At 47.2% G+C, this 16972-nt stretch overlaps 1 protein-coding gene across 1 annotated transcript in view; it reads left to right on the forward strand.

Moving 5' to 3' along the window:
• The window catches only part of PTPRS (protein tyrosine phosphatase receptor type S), a 265570-nt gene that overhangs the window by 136374 nt on the left and 112224 nt on the right, over window positions 1-16972 (forward strand). Inside the window, 2 exon segments of the mRNA XM_087952781.1 lie at window positions 11518-11787; window positions 16318-16899. Of these exon segments, the coding sequence (XP_087808907.1) occupies window positions 11518-11787; window positions 16318-16899 (852 nt within the window).

The following is a 16972-nucleotide window of genomic DNA, read 5'->3' on the forward strand; positions in this document are numbered from 1 at the left end:
GCTAGGGGGAACCCCGGGCCCACCAAAAGACCTAAGGATGAAGTTTCAGGTTTACAAGAGATTTGTGGGGTCCTTGGTGCTCTCTGAGCTTGTGGTCTGGCCCATTGGCCTCCGGTCCCTCCAGCAGCCGAATCCGAGAAGGAGGAGGAGGAGGTGTAGGAGTCAGCATCAGTGTCAGGGAGGTCCGAGAGGGAAGAGGGAATGGAGGTGGCAGAGAGAGAGAGAGAGAGAGAGAGAGAGAGAGAGAGAGAGAAGAGAGAGAGGGGAAGAGACAGATTGAGAGAGAGAGGAAGAGAGAGAGAGAAAGAGAGAGGAAGACAGAGAGGGAAGAGAGAGAGAGAGAGGAAGAGAGAGAGAGGAAGAGAGGGGAAGAGACAGAGATTGAGAGAGAGAAAGAGAGATAGGAAGAGAGAGAAGAAGACAGAGAAGGAAGAAAGAGAGAGAGAGAAGAGAGAGAGAGAGAGAGAGAGGAAGAGAGAGGGGGGAAGAGACAGAGATTGAGAGAGAGAAAGAGAGATAGGAAGACAGAGAAAAGAGAGAGGAAGAGAGAGGAGGAAGAGAGAGAGAGGAAGAGAGAGAGAGAGAGAGAGAGATGGAGCCTGAGCCGTCCGTCAGCCCTCAGATGGGAAGAGGAGGAACAGCTGGGTCCAGTGCCTGACGTATGAATTTCCAAAAGGCAGAGGAGAGGAGGGCAGTGGAGATCTATGGGCCGGTCCTTTTACAGAAGAACCTCTGCTGCTAGCGAGGCCCCACCTTAGCTCTGGGGATAGAAGGCAGGAGGCGGAGATGAATAGATGTGGCCGACACCTATTTGTCTTCCGGCCAGGCGGACTTGATAGCCTGCGAGAGAAACTTTTTTGCCGGGGCTGCCGGCGTTCCTAATAAAGGAATCTTTTTGAGTTCACGTCAAGAGGGTTTGTGGCGTTTGGGGAGCTGGCTCAGAACAGCTGGTTTGTTTTCTTGCAGACGTTTCATGACCTGACTGGGTAACCTCATCAGTGCTAGAAGGGTTTGAGAGCAAACTCTATTCCCTTCTAACCTTGATAACGTTACCTAGTTGGGGGTCATGAAATGTCTACAAGAAAGCAACTGAGCTCAGAGAGCGCCAAGGACCGCACAGTCCTCCTCCTCCTCCTCCACTCCACGCCCTTCTAGCATTGATGATGTTCCCTAGTTGGGTCATGAAACATCTGCAGGAAAACAACCAAGCTCAGAGAGCGCCAAGGAGCCCTCACGTCAACCCGGAGCTACCAATGTTCTCCTCTACAAAGGAGATTGTGTGTTGTTCCCTTTCCTGCATCTCCTTATTCCTGGTAATATCTGCTGTCATGCAATCCTTGTTGAATAGACAGTCCTCGGCTTATGACTTGGGTCAGTTAGCGGCTGTTCAAAGTTGGAACGGTGCTAACCGAGGGTACTTACTTACCCTCTGAATTCAAAGTTCTGACATGGTCACAGGACCTAACTACAATTGGTTGGCAACCCGGGATGCCCTTTATGGCCATTTGGCCAATCCCATGGTCACGTGGCTGTGTTATATGGCGGCTTTGCCGAAAAACCAATGTTTACTTTCAGTTTTAGCGAATGAGGCATTCACTTAATGGCTGCAAGCATTCATTTAACGACCAACACCACAAAGGTCATCCGATCGGCTTGTTTGCGTGACCAAGTGGTTTTGCAATCATCGCGACTTACAACCATGATGGAGCAGGCTCCATTACCGTCGTAAGTCGAGGACATTCTCCTCCTCTTCTCTCCTCCCCTAAAACTGGTGCTCAAATGCAGCTGCAGGACTGACCACGTGGTAGTTCCAAGTCATCCTCAACTTACAACAGTTTGTTTAGTGACTGTTTGAAGTTACGCCATCCCTGAAAAAAGTGACATGACCGTTTTTCACACTTATGACCGTTGCAGCATCCCCACGGCCATGTGATCACAATTCGGACACATGGCAACTGGCATGTACTTATGTCAGTTGCAGGGTCCCCAGATCATCTGATCCCCTTTTGAGACTTTCTCACCAGCAAAGTCAATGGGGAAGCCAGATTCACTTAACAACCGGGTTACTAAATTAACAGCTGCTGTGATTCACTTAACAACGGTGGCCAGGAAGGTCGTACAATGGGGCAAAACACTCTGAAAACAACTGTCTCACTTAGCGACATACATTTTGGGCTCTGTTGTGGTCGTAAGTCGATGACGACCCTCTAATGTAAATATAAATCACATTTAGGATTTACGGTCCATCCTGATTTTCACCCCCTTTTGAGGGGATGGCCCTTTGCTCCATAAGAGCCGGCAGCCCTTCGATTTTCCAAGGAAAAAATCGTAGAGATTTATCCTCTGGTCTGAATTCGGTTGGTTTAAATGAAGATTAAAATTAAAATTAAGATTAAATTAAGATCCAGTCAAACCAGCCCAAGGAAACTCATAAGCACTTGCAAATCTTGTCGACCGTATATAGGTACTCCTCGTCTTACGACTGCAAATGGAGCCCAAAGCTTCCGTTGCTAAGCGAGGTGTTTGTTAAATGAGTTTGATGACATTTCTTGCCACGGTTGTCAAGTGAATCCGGCCTCCCCATTGACTTGGCTGGTGAGAAGGGGACCACGTGATGACAGGATCGTGGGGATGCTGCAACGATGGTAACTCTGACAAACAGTCCTGAGTCACTTTCCTCATTGCCGTTGTAACTTCAAACGGTCACTAAATGAACTTGTTGCAGCCAGAGAGAGAGAGAGAGAGAGAGAGGCCCCCAGGTCTGGAGCTGGCTGACGAGGAAGAGGAGGAACAGCTGGGTCCACTGCCTGACGCATGAATACACAAAAGGCAGAGGAGAGGAGAGCAGTGGAAATCTATGGGCCGGTCCTTGGAACAGAAAAGCCACCACTGCTAGTGAGGGCCCACCTTAGCTGAGGATAAAAGGCAGGGGGCAAAGATGAATAGATGTGGCCGACAACTATTCATCTTCCGTCCAGGTGGACTTGTTAGCCTGCGAGAGAAATTTTTTTCCCGGGGCTGCCGGCGTTCCTAATAAAGGAATCTTTTGAGTTCACATCAGAAGGTTGGCCGTGTTTGGGGAGCTGGGTCCGAACAGAACTGTTGTATGTCGAGGACTACCTGTTTTAACTCCTCATTGTGTCTAAAACCCCCCGTACAGCCCTTGTTCCCTGCATTTAAATGGTTGCTAAATGGGGATTGATGAACGCAATCTTGACGTATCAAACGTGGCATTCTGCTAAACGTTACCAGGAATAAGGATTAATGACCCTCCCTCCCTCTGGAGATCAAATCCTGCCCCCTACGAGAAAATCCAACCAGCGATAGACTTAACGACAGCACTGACATATCACGTCAAGCCTGGTTAATTTAAACTGTGGTTTAATGGAGGGGCGGAATAGGATAGTAACAAATTCTAGGGCTCGGTCTATTTGTACGAAGATGCTTAAAAGGGATTGAATTGGCATATGAGCGAAGCCCGTTGGGTGAATCCAACCTTAGGAGGAAGTTGGGAGACAGGGAGTCCTCAACTTAACGACCCGAATGTCTGTCCCTAAGCCGTGCGGTCATTAAGTGAGCCCTGCCTAATTTTATGCCCTTTATTTCTTTTGCAGTGGTTCTTAAGCACAGTCGTTAAGCAAATCAAATAGGCTTCCCCTATTGACTTGCTTGTGGGAATGTCATAAATGGTGATCTGGTGTCACACACACACACACACACACACACACACACACACACACAAACACACAAAAGATAATGTAACCCGGCGTAAATCCATTGCCGGTGGCCAAATCGCCCCAGTTTTGATCATGAATGGACTACACAAACGCTTGCACGGTTTTAAGCGAATGGACCGCTTGTCAAATTCCCCCCCTTTCCTTTTTTAAGCATCATCCTAATTTGGAACCGTCGCTAAGCCAGCGGTCGTGATTTGAGGACTACCTGTAAATTAGCCCTAGGAGAAAGGCGACTTCCGACATTTTAAAATGGGGCAGAGTGGAGAGGGTGAGATTTCGAGCGTCAGGAAGAGAGAAGGGAAAGCAGAAAATAAATAAAAAATAAATAGATTTATTCCGTTTTCAGCCCCTTTCCTTGGACGTTGCAAACGTTTCTGTGCAAATTGCACCCCCCAGCTTTTGCGTGAAGGTGTTATTCTACTATTCATTCCATCCAGAAGACAGGAGTCTCCCGGATGGTTGGACCCTGGCCTGTTAACCCCTCCCTCCCCATGGCCATTTTCTCCCTCCCTTGTGGGGAAGTGAAAGCAGCCCCCTCCCTTCCTCACCCCCCCACCCCGGCGATTGGACATTCCCCCTTCAGACTTCGATTCGCAGCACTGGCCCATATGAACAAAGGTTTGCCAATTTCTCCTTTTGAAGTTTGGGTTAAACTTCCTTCTTTCCTCCCTACTTCCTTCCCTTCTTTTCCTCCCCCTTCCTTTCTTTTCCTCCCTCTCTCCTCTTTCCTTCCTTTGTTCCCTCCTTTCTCTTCCTTCTTTCCTTCCCTCTTCTCCTTCCTTTTCATCCTCCTCCCCTCCTTCCTTTTTTGCTTTCCCTTCCTTTGCTCCCTTTCTCTTCCTTCACTCCTTCTTTCTTTCCTTTCCCTACCCCTCCTTTTTTCTCTCCTTTCTTCTCCTTCCTTCCTTTCTTTTTTCTCCCTCCCTCCTTCCTTTCCTCCCACCATCCTTCCACCCTTTTCGTTTTTCCTTCTCCCTCCCTCCCTCCTTCCTCTTTTTCCTCCATCCACATTTCTCATTTTCCCTTCTCCCTTCCTCCCTCCCTTCTTCATTACGATATTCAGTCTGATTTTGTTGCCTTCTTCTGTTTCAATAAATACTCAGGTGTTTGCCTTTCTACCTGCCTTGTTTTGCCATTTTGATGCCTTTTGCCGAGTAAATCTTACCACCTCAGTTGGATATTTCTCTTTCCCCTTCGCTTCCATTTGCTTTGTCCCCTCCCTGAGTTCACTCTCTTTCCTGGTGTGCCTTTTTCAAGCAAGTCTTTCACCAATTTCCTTCCCTTTGGTCTCTCCATTTCATTTATCATACGGGTGGCACTGTTTTCCTATGGCTCTATTTTGTACGTTTCCTTCCTTCCTTTCCTTCCTACCTACCTCTGTCCTCCTCCTCCTCTCGCTTCCTTCCTTCTTTCCTGCCTTTGTCTCTCCTCTTCTTCCTTCCTCTCTCCTCCTCTCCCTCCTTCTTTCCTTTTCTCTCTCTCTCTTTCCCCTTCTCCATCTCTCTCTTTCTCTCTCCTTCCTGGAGTTAAATTCAGATGAGAAAGTAATCAGACAATTAAGAAAGTTTTCCAGAAGTTGGTGTGATTCTCCATTTCAATTCTCCCAGAGTGGAAAGTCACTTTAGAACAGAGGAAAATGCCTTGTTTTTAGTGAGGAGTTAACCTCTCTTAGTTCAGTGTTGCCTGCAACTACAGCCCAGCCTAGGAAACCGGTACCAGAGAGATCAGGATTACTTTTATTGCAGCAGGTGTAATAAAAAGCACCTTGTAAACCTGAACGTGCTTCGCCCTCCATCCTTTAATCTTCACGTGAATGAAGGAGGTACTTTCCTGGCTGGGGCTCAAACACCTCTTATCTAATATAACAAACAGAGCATAGAAACAGAGAGCAAATCCCACTCCCTTACTGAACTGATGATGTTGCCTAGTTTGGTAATGAAACGTCTGCAAGAATGCAACCCAGCTCAGAGAACAATACCAAGGTCCCCACACCTTATCTAACCAGGGCTCAGCCACCTCTTATCTAATGTTGCTTTGCTAGCATCAGTTCCTCCTGTCCCTCAAGGCCATTCCTAGCTAGCTTTGCCCAACAAGGAAGGTTAAATCAACGAAATTGGTCCTTCGACAGCTTAATTTATTGGCACCCTAGTCGCAAAAACTCTCGTCTCCTTTCTTCACTGATGATGCAAACACCATCCTTGCCTTTGACTAAACCCTGATTAGAACTAAAACGTGCTTTGCCAACAGCACCGCCCCAACTTTTTTTTAAAACCTGAAGATATCTAGGATTTAGCTGGATTTAAACCCAGGTTTATTTCAGGGCAGGACAAGGGACTTTTAACCCAGTTTCAATCACAGGAAACCCAGAGGAGTCAGTCGGTAGAACGAAAAGATAAATAAATGGGTGGATCCCCCATTAAATGTCAAAAATGCTCCCAAGCCCTCTTTTATTGACTGTAGAGTTAGCAGAAAGCATTAGCCTATCATTTTTGGTATGCCGTTGTGTGTGTGTGTGTGTGTGCGTGTGCGTTTGTGCGAAAAATGGATCCACACGAAACAGTGCTTTCTCTCTCCCATCCTGTTCATCCTTCCGGCGAGGTGCATCCGATAGTCTCTGCATGCAACCCCCATTGTGGTCATTTTGTGTATTTCTCGTCTCCCCCCTCCCAGTCCTGTGTGTGTTTTCCTTTTTTTCGTTTCCTCTGCCCCCCACCCCCTTTTTTTTACCTGTTTGATTCTTATGAATTCTCTTTTTATTGTTATGGTTATTGTTATGATTATTATTCTGGCAGGGCTGTGATGTGCCAATGTTAGATCAGCGCATTGGATCACATCAGCTAGAAACAGAGTATGCAGCATTTTTAACAGTGGGTTTCCCGGCACCCCTAACCTCTCTGTCTCTCTCTAATTTGCCCCCTTCCCATTTTTCCCTGAACCTCCTGGGCATTTGCTAGCAGCCCGTTTAATAACTTCCACTGTTCTACGCCTCCTTCTCCCTTTTCTGTCTCTCTCTGCCTCTCTCTCTCTTGTCTGTCTCTCTCTCTGTCTCTCTCTCTCTCAATCTCACCCTCAATCTTTTTCTCTCCTCTTCTGCTTCTCCCTTTGCATGACCTCCGAAAGCTGCATCTATCAATGGAATCATGTCAGATTTTTCCAAGAAGCTTTGTTAGGGTGTATATACCCCAAAACCACAAAAATTTGATTAGCGTTTCTCATCTTTTTGATCTTTTTATTGTTTTGTTTCCTGTCCCGTACACGGCCTTCCTGTTGCAGCTTCTCTTCCTCCTTGGGGATGGTCGGGGAATGGGAAGGGGGAGGAAAGGGCTCCCCCCCCTTCTTTTATGTGTCCTCTTCCAATTTTGGGGGACTAAATTTGGGGTACCTGTAGGGAGTAAAGGCCCTTTACCCTCACCTGCTCACCAGCCTGAAGATGGCGAGTGGGACCTCGTCGAAACGTTGCCAAGATGCTCTCAACCTTACAGGGGAAAAGACCCGAACACGCCAAGACCGGCATACCTGTGCCTGTGAAAATCTACGAAAACACACACACACACACACACACACACATATATGTATATGTATATATGCATCTGCAAGCATTTCAGGAAAATAGACTTAGGAGTGCCTAGTTTTAACCATAATTACAGGGCGTCCTCGTTTAGCAGCTGTCTTGTTTAGCAACTATTTGCAGATGATGAAATTTCACTGGGCGATGAGCAGTCCTCGACCCAAACGTATGACCCTTGTGGGTCTCTCAAGGAAAGGAGAGCTGCAGTCAGATCCCAAGGGCAGTTGCAGTTTTGTTTAGCAACTGAGTTGCTGATGTCACTAAACGAGGACAGGCTGTAAAGGATTTCAGCCCCTTTTTGTTCCATTTTTTTTTTTTTTTTTTTTTGCATCTGGTCACAAGGCCAGGAGAATTAAAAAAAAACAACAAAACAAGGTAAGCTAGCCATGAGAGACTTCAGGGAGTCCTCGACTTGTGAGTACAAGCGAGGTGGTTGGTAAGTTAGTCATGCCTGATTTTTAGGAGCTTTTCCCACCCACCCACCCACCCCCATGGTTGCTAAGCAAATCCATGGAGTCATTAAGCAGATCATTTAATATTAAGATGGATAGTGTTAGGCAAATCCAGCTTTCCTCACTGACTTTATTTGCTAGCAACAGCTTGAGCCAGTCAGGATCGACCTCCTGGAAGAGGGCAGAGTCAGCCTGCAATACTGCATTCTAACCACTGCACCACCACAAAGAGAGAGGTAAAGGTGGGGGGGGGGGGTAGCAATAGCCTTTAGACTTATATACCGCTTCACAGTGCTTTACAAGCCTCTCTAAGCGGTCTACAGAGTCAGCCTCTTGCCCCCAGCAATCTGGGTCCTCATTTTACCCACCTTGGAAGGACGGAAGGCTGAGTCAACCTTGAGCCTGGTGAGATTTGATCTGCCAAATTGCGGGCAGCTGATAGTCAGCAGAAGTAGCCCTGCAGTACAGCCCTCTAACCACTGGGCCACCATGGCTAGAAACTAGTTAGGAAGGTCACAAACGGCGATCAGGTGACCCCCCCAAAATGGTGCAACCATCGTAAATACATGCCGGTTGCCGAGGCCCTTAATTTTGATCACACGACCATGGGGAATGCTACGATCGTTGTAAGTGTGCGGACCGGTCATAAGTCACTAATCCCAGTACCACTGTAACTTCAAACAGCAGCTAAATGAGTGGTTGTAAGTCGAGGACTACCTGTCTAACCCTCTCAAGAAGGGCTGCATACCCAGGTGTGAAACACAGCTGTTTTATCAGCACTTCCCAAAGATGTTTTTTTGTTGTTTTTCAAGAGAAAACTGGACTTTCTGGTTTTTTTTTTAAAGATGTTTCACTTCTCATCCAAGAAGCTTCTTCAGCACTGGATGCTGGAGAATGGAAGGATTTATACTCCTTGCAGACAGCTGGTCGTTTGCATTCTTTTAGAGAGTTGTTGAGGCCACTTGGAGGCTTGTGTGTGTGTCCTCAGGGTCACCTGAGTGGGGCAAATGGGTGTGGAGCCTTCTTGGACCTGTTGAAAGGACTGCGCTGTAGACTGGAGATCGATGATGGACCTTCCTCAAATCTCAAAAAAAACAAAAAAACAGGAGTTCTTCCATAACAATAAACGAAGCAACGTTGTCGTTCCACACGTGGCAGGAATATCGGAAAAGCTCAGGAGGATCTTCAGCCAACACAACATACGTGCCCCCTTCAAACCAGCGGTGGGATTGGAATAACTTAACAACCAGTTCTCTGGCTGGGTAGGCGGTTGCTCATGTGACTGGATGGGTGATGTCACTCATGACACCGGCCACTCGCCTCAAAGGCAGAGGTAGGATTCAGCCAATTGGAGCTAATCCCGCCACTGGTTGGCTCTATCCCCGCTCATTTTTTCGGCCTGTGTTTTCAGGCCATTTGGGCCCGGAAAATGTCCTGAAAATGTCCCGAAAAAAGGCTTAAAAATGGCCAAAACAGGCCATTTTTCTGGCTGTTTTTGGCAGTTTTCAGGCCATTGTTTGGGCCATTTTCAGGCCATTTTTGGTGTGGAAAATGGCCTGAAAACAGCCCCCCAAATGACCCAAAAACGCCTGAAAACGGCCAAAAAACAGGCCATTTTGGGGGCTGTTTTTTGGCAGTTTTCAGGCTGGGTTTTGGGCCCTTTTCTGGACCGCTTTTGGCCCAGAAAACAGACCAAAAATCGAGCGGGGAGTGGGGCCTGCCAGTGGTAGGATTTGCCGCTTCGCCAAACTGCGCAGAATCTTAACTACCAGTTCGTCCAAACCGGTGCAAACCGGCCCTCAGCCACCTCTGCTTCAAACCTGAGAATATACTAAGGCAGAAGCTTATCCGCCGTAAGGATAAAACATCCAGACACAAAATGAGCCACGTGGTCTATGCAGTACAATACTTCACAAACGCATGGCACAATGTAGGGGAACAAACCCATCAGGACAAGATTCCGTAGTCCATGCATGTTTAAAAGACAAATGCCGCTCTTGTGGAGGCAACAAAGTCCACATTTTGGACAGAGGGGACTGCTGGTTTCAAAGAGGGGTCAAAGAGGCCATCTAGATCAAAATTGAACAGGCCTCTCTCAGTAGAGGGGGAGGATATGACTATCTCTAGTCTACAACAGTTTCAAGAAGGCTTCAGACCCATTTGCACTACTCAGGTGTCCCTGAGGACACAGATAAACCTCCAAGTGGTCTCAATGACCCTCCAAAAGGATGCAAAGGACCAGCTGTCTGCAAGGAGAATAAATCCTTCCGTTCCCCACCATCCAGTCAGAGCTAAAGAAGCTTCTTGGATGAGAAGCGAAATGTCTTCAAAGAAAAACCTGAAACGGCACATGATCTGAGGACACCGATAAACCTCCAAGTGGCCTCAATGACCATCTCAAAGGATGCAAATGACCAGCTGTCTGCAAGGAGTATCAATCCTTCCATTCCCCACCATCCAGTCAGAGCTGAAAAAGCTTCTCGGGTGAGAAATATCTTCAAATAAAAACCTGAAAGTCCAGCGGCCTCTTGAAAAAAAATCACCTTTGGGATAACCATGACCTGGATGACGGAGAACCTCCGTAGACATTTTCCCAAATAACGGCCATCTAAACCAATAGAATATTTGGTTTTGGAAATTTTCTCTCCCGAATTTGAGACGTAGGAATGTGAATTTCCCAAAATGACGCAAGATTGAGCCAGAAATTTCCGCTGCTAAGCAAAACAGTTCTTAAGTGAGTTTTGCCCCGTTTTGCCATCTTCCTTGCCATCGTTGCTAAGTGAATCGCTGCAGTTATTAATTTAGCAAGATGGTTGTTAAGTGAGCCTGGCTTCCTTACTGACTTTGCCTGTCAGAAGGTCGCAAAAGGGACACTGCAACCATCATAAATATGAGTCAGTTCCCAAGTGTCCAAATTTTTTATCACAGGACCATAGTGAGGCTGCAACGGTCGTAAGAGTGAAAAACAGTTATAAGCCACTTTTTGAGGGGGTGCCGTTGTAACTTAGAATGATCCCTAAAAGAATAGTTAAGTTGAGGACTACCTTTAAAAAGCCACTCTCCCCGTCTTCCACTTTTTTTATTTTATTGTTTATCCAGGTTTGTTTTTTCCTCCTCTTCCCCTAAACTAGGTTGCAGATTTTAAAGGGAATGCAGAACAAACCCCACTTTTTCTTCTTGGAAGTTGGTGGCCACGTTCTCGGGGTTGGGGTGGCAGGACGTGCCAAGACATATGAGGGAAACTCCCCCTGGTCTGGACATATATGTGCCCCCTCTTTGCTTTTTCCAAAGATGAGAAATTGCTAATAAATTTTTGTGTCTATATTTGTGCTGTGATGACAGGTCTCAAACCGATCATTGGAACTTCTGTTGCTATGAAATATTGCTTTGATGTCTATAATTCTATATATCGTTTGTGAAAGTAAATTCTTTTCGAAGTTCTGTTTATTTCCCCTTTTTCCCCTCCCCCCCCTTTCCTTTCTTGATTTATTTCTTTGGCATTCCAATAATTTTTTAATTTCAGCCTTTTTTAATTTTGAAAATGAAGGAACTGCAAGTAATTCAAAAGCCCCCCTCCGTTTCCCCACCTGTATTTAAATTCTCTTCTGCTCTTTTTTTCCCCCTTTCCCGTCCTTTATCTTTTATTTTTCTTCTTTTTCTCTCTTTTTTCTCCTCCTTTGTTTTTCTTGTTTTTCTTGTTTTCCTTATTCTTTTTTTTTTTTTCGTTTTGTTTTGTTACCGCTGTGCATTTCGTCCGCAGTGCGGCGCGTGGCTCCTCGGTTTTCCATCCCACCCACCAGCCATGAGATCATGCCGGGCGGAAATGTGAACATCACCTGCGTGGCAGTGGGCTCCCCGATGCCGTACGTCAAGTGGATGCAAGGGGCCGAAGATTTGACGCCAGAAGACGATATGCCGGTGGGGCGCAACGTCCTGGAATTGACCGACGTGAAAGACTCCGCCAACTATACATGCGTCGCCATGTCGAGTTTGGGTGTGATCGAAGCGGTGGCCCAAATCACTGTCAAATGTAAGTTTGCACCATTCCTTGACCGGTTTGCGCTTCCGGCTGGCTGACTTTGCTCCTTGGTTGATCTTGGCTCTTGATTCCTCCCCATGGCGGAGCTTAGCTTGATCGACAGCTGTTTCCCACAACATGACAACTCCCACGGATCTGGGGGTTTCATTGGACAAAACTGTGCTGTGTTGAAAATTGGCTCCGTTTATTTTATTATTTTATTTTATTTTGAGTCATTTCAGACCAAAGGGAATGTTGGTTAGGTGAGCCGATCTCTTCCCTAACCTAGATTCCCGCCTCTTCCTGTGCATGGCCGCCATTTTCTCCCCCTTTCATCTGCTTGGACTCCCATCTTGTCCCTTCTGTCGATCGTACAGCACTGAATGCGTTTTGAGTTGCAAGTTGGAATCCTGTTTATTTAGGATTTCGGGTATAGACAAATCGAATGCCGTCCCCAGGTTTGGCAACTGCAACGTTGACCCCCGTCTTGCCTTTGGCTATGTGGATTGGAGCTCGTGGACGTTGTACAGGAAGTCCTCGACTTACGGCCATGGGGGGCAGCGTTTCTGTGGATAAGCAAGGGTTAAGCCTTGGATTGGAGCCCTGGTGGTACAGTGGTTAGAGTGCAGCATTGCAGGCTAACTCTGCCTGCTGCCAGGAGTTCGATCCTGACTGGCTCAAGGTTGACTCAGTCTTCCATCCTTCCAAGGTCAGTAAAATGAGGACCCAGATTTTAGGGGAAACAGGCTGACTCTATAAACCGTTTAGAGAGAGCTATGAAGCCCTAAATGCTATTGCTATCATCCATCCATCCATCCATCCATCCATCCATCTATCTACCTACCTACCTACCTACCTAGCTACCTACCTACCTACCTATCTCTGTCTCTATCATCTATCTATCATCTATCTATCATTTACAATCTCTCTGGGTGTCTCAAGAGCCCTGGTGGCACAGTGGTTAGAACGCAGCATTGCAAGCAAACTGTGATGACCCGTAGTCCCTCAAAATAACTCAAAACCCAAAACATATATTAAAGTCCGGTAAGGCCTTCAACTTAACTTCGCTGTTTTATTAGGCACAGTTTAAAGTCACAAAAGTAAACAATGAGGCAAACAGAAAACCAAAACAAACCGCATTGATGAGAGTTCCGAAGCAAGCCAAAATAACTAATCATAAACTCCAGGAAAACAACCGAGAAAACTCCATGGGAAGAACACCAGCAAAGGTGAACCTCTTTCAAGGTGAACACTAAATTGACTCCTGCAAATTCTAACTACGCAGTTGCAAACTTATATACATAGCTCCCACCTGCAAACCACGAGAAGGATCATGGTAATCTCCTCTTGAGTAGACCTCGCTTTTCCCTGTTCCTCTCCTCCCTGCGTGTCCTAGGACGGAGAGGGGATGGGCCTGGATCCGCCTCTTGACTGCCCAGCAGGCCTCCGCCCTTCCCCAGCCTCCTCCACCACCTCTGGAGCCACACTCCCACTCCCTGTTGGCTGTTCCTCCTCTTCCTCAGAGTCAGTCTCCACCAGGGGCATGACACAAACTCTGCCCGCTGTCAGGAGTTCAATCCTGACCAAATGAGGACCTAGATTGTTGGGGGCAAGAGGCTGACTCTATAAACCGCTTAGAGGGCTGTAAAGCACTGCGAAGCAGTATATAAGTCTAAGTGCTGTTGTACATCCATCTATCTATCTATCTATCCATCCATCTATCCATCTATCTATCTATCTATCCATCATCCATCCATCCATCCATCCATATCCATCCATCCATCCATCCATCATCTATCTATCTATCTATCTATCTATCATCTATCCATCCATCCATCCATCCATCCATCCATCCATCCATCCATCTATCCATCCATCCATCCATCCATCCATCCATCCATCCATCCATCCATCCATCCATCCATCCATCTATCTATCTATCTATCTATCTATCTATCTATCATCTATCTATCTATTATCTATCTATCTATCTATCTATCTATCCATCCATCCATCCATCCATCCATCCATCCATCCATCCATCCATCCATCTATCCATCCATCTATCCATCCATCCATCCATCCATCTATCCATCTATCTATCCATCCATCCATCCATCCATCCATCTATCTATCATCTATCTATCATTTACAATCTTTCTGTGTGTGTGTGTGTGTCTCAAGAGCCCTGGTGACGCAGTGATTAGAATACAGTATTGCAGGCAAACTCTGCCACTGCCAGGAGTTCGATCCTGACCGGCTCACGGTTGACTCAGCTTCCATTCTTCTGAGGTCGTTAGAATGAGGACCCAGATTGTTGGGGCGGGGCGCAGGCTGACTCTGCAAACCACTTAGAGAGGAGCCGCAAAGCACTGTGAAGCAGCATATAAGTCCAAGAGCTCTTGCTATTTCTGAGTCAGGCCCGATTTTACGAGCTTTTTCGCCAGCATTCTTCAGCGAATCACTGAAGTTGTTAAGTGAACTGTGCGGTCCTGAAATGAATCTGGCTTCCCTTCCCCCCTTGACTTTTGCTTGTTGGGAAAGTTCCAAAGGGCAAAAGCCTCGGTGCTACAGCCGTCGTAAATGCATGCCGGTTGCCAAGCACCTGGATTTTGATGGCGTAACCATGGGAATGATTCAACGGTTGTAAGTCCAAGGAACGGTTGTAAGCCCCTTTTTCTCAGCGTCGTTGTAACATCCAAAGAACGGTTGTAAATCGAGGACTACCTGTTGTCCAATATATCTGAAATGCATCCCATGGTCTGTCTCTGCATTTTCTTGGGGAATTGTGACTTCTGGCTAACTTCCTACACGGGGGTAACAGAGCTATGCACGAGAAGAGCATTGTTGCATGACGTGACATCAGCCTGTTGCATGTGTTCCAGAATTGCCCTCAAATGCTCCTGGGGGGGAGGGCTGCATGACGCCCCCCCCTCCGCCACCATGCTGTTTGCAAAAACAAGGTCCAGCCACAACCACAGCCTGCCTCATTTGCTTCATGCATTTCTGTCCTCGAGACGCATGCGTGCCTCCCATGTTCATTTGCATAGGTTTGTGGCCAGTTTGTGGGCTCTTCAGGCATGGCACCTGTATTGTGGTCTTTGGGGGGGAGGGGTTGGACTAGAAGACCTCCAAGGTCCTTTCCACCTGGGTTGTTCTGTAATGAGGACATGAGGAGCATTTGACAGAGTAAAAGAGCCACAGGCGTCTCCTTTGCCCTGCTTCAGGAAAGAGTCTGGATGTATTTGTGCGTTGACCTGAAGGAAACCAGAGGTGTCCTATATTAACATCTGTATTTTGGGAATGGCCAAAGAGGAAAACAAGGGGAATATATTGGCTGAGATGATCCAGGATTAGTGAACAAGCCAACATTTGCATTTTGGGAATAGTCAAAGAGGAAAACAAAGTGAATGTTGGCCAAGATGATCCAGAATTAGATAACAAGCCAACATTTGTATTTTGGGAATGGCCAAAGAGGAAAACAAAGGGAATATTGGCCGAGATGATCCAGGATTAGTTAACAAGCCAACATTTGTATTTTGGGAATAGTCAGAGGAAAACAAAGGGAATGTTGGCCAAGATGATCGAGGATTAGTTAACAAGCCAACATTTGTATTTTGGGAATGGCCAAAGAGGAAAACAAAGGGAATACTGGCCGAGATGATCCAGGATTAGGTAACAAACCTACATTTGTATTTTGAGAATAGTCAAAGAGAAAAACAAAGGGAATATTGGCCGAGATGACCTAGGATTAGTTTACAAGCCAACATTCGTATTTTGGGAAAAGAGGAATATTGGCCAAGATGATCCAGAATTAGTTAACAATCTAGAACTGTCTTTCTCAAACTTGGGCACTTTAAGATGGGTGGACTGCAATTCCCAGCGGCCTAGCATGTTGCTAACTTAATCATTGCAGTGATTCACTTAAGAATGGTGGCCCAAAAAAGTGGGGCAAAACTGGCTTAACAGATAGCTTGCTTAGCCATATAAATTTTGACATAATTGTGGTCGCAAGTCAAGGGCTTCTTGTATTTGCAAGCAAACGGCCATTTTGGGGGGTACCCGGCCCACATGACTGATGCCAACCACTGAGCCGAACAGTTTCTGTCATGAGCCGCGGTGGCGCAATGTGGTGAGAATGCAGCACTGCAGGCTACTTCTGCTGACTGCCTGTTGCTGGCAGTTCGATTCTCACTGCCTCAAGTTTCCCATCTTCCCAAGGTCAGTAAAACGAGGACCCAGATGGTTGGGGGCCAGAGGCTGACTCTGTAAACCGTTTAGGGAGGGCTGTAGAAGCACCGCAAAGTGGTGTGTAAGTCTTAAGTGTTGCCGCGATTGCTATTTCTGGGCCGATTGTGCTGTTTAAGGAGGTCCCTAAACTCCACTTCCCTAGGGTGAGGGTATTTCAGCCGCTGTTCTTCATGAAATGCTGCCCCTCTATGCCGCACGCTGGTTGCTCTCGTCGGCCAATTGGGGGAAACGTAGCACGCGCCGCGAGCGTGGCTGTATTCCTTTTCAGTCTATTCTTCCCCGTTTTCTCAGCCTTTCCCAAAGCTCCAGGCACCCCGGTTGTCACCGAGACCACGGCCACCAGCATCACCATAACCTGGGACTCCGGAAATCCGGACCCCGTCTCCTATTACGTGATCGAGTATAAGTCGAAGAGTCAGGACGGGCCGTATCAAATCAAGGAAGACATCACTACGACCCGCTACAGCATTGGGGGGCTTAGTCCCAACTCAGAATATGAGATCTGGGTGTCGGCGGTGAACACCATCGGGCAGGGTCCACACAGCGATTCCGTTGTGACCCGTACGGGGGAGCAGGCACCCGCCAGCGCCCCCCGAAATGTTCAGGGCCGGATGTTGAGTGCCTCGACCATGATCATCCAGTGGGAGGAACCAGTAGAGCCGAACGGCCAGATCCGGGGATACAGGGTGTATTACACCATGGAGCCCGATCAACCGGTCAGCAACTGGCAGAAACACAATGTGGACGACAGTCTCCTGACCACCGTGGGGAGCCTTTTGGAGCACGAGACCTACACCGTGCGAGTCTTGGCATTCACATCCGTGGGGGACGGCCCGCTCTCGGATCCCATCCAAGTGAAAACCCAACAAGGAGGTGAGATTTTGTTCGGTCTAATGGTCAAGGCGCTGGGCTAGGAGATGGAGTTCTAGTCCTGTTTTAGTAATGA

Source organism: Notechis scutatus, chromosome 1 (assembly GCF_049901735.1).
Source record: "Notechis scutatus isolate UNSWTSFEM ecotype Mainland chromosome 1, rNotScu1.2, whole genome shotgun sequence".
Lineage (NCBI taxonomy): Eukaryota > Metazoa > Chordata > Lepidosauria > Squamata > Elapidae > Notechis > Notechis scutatus.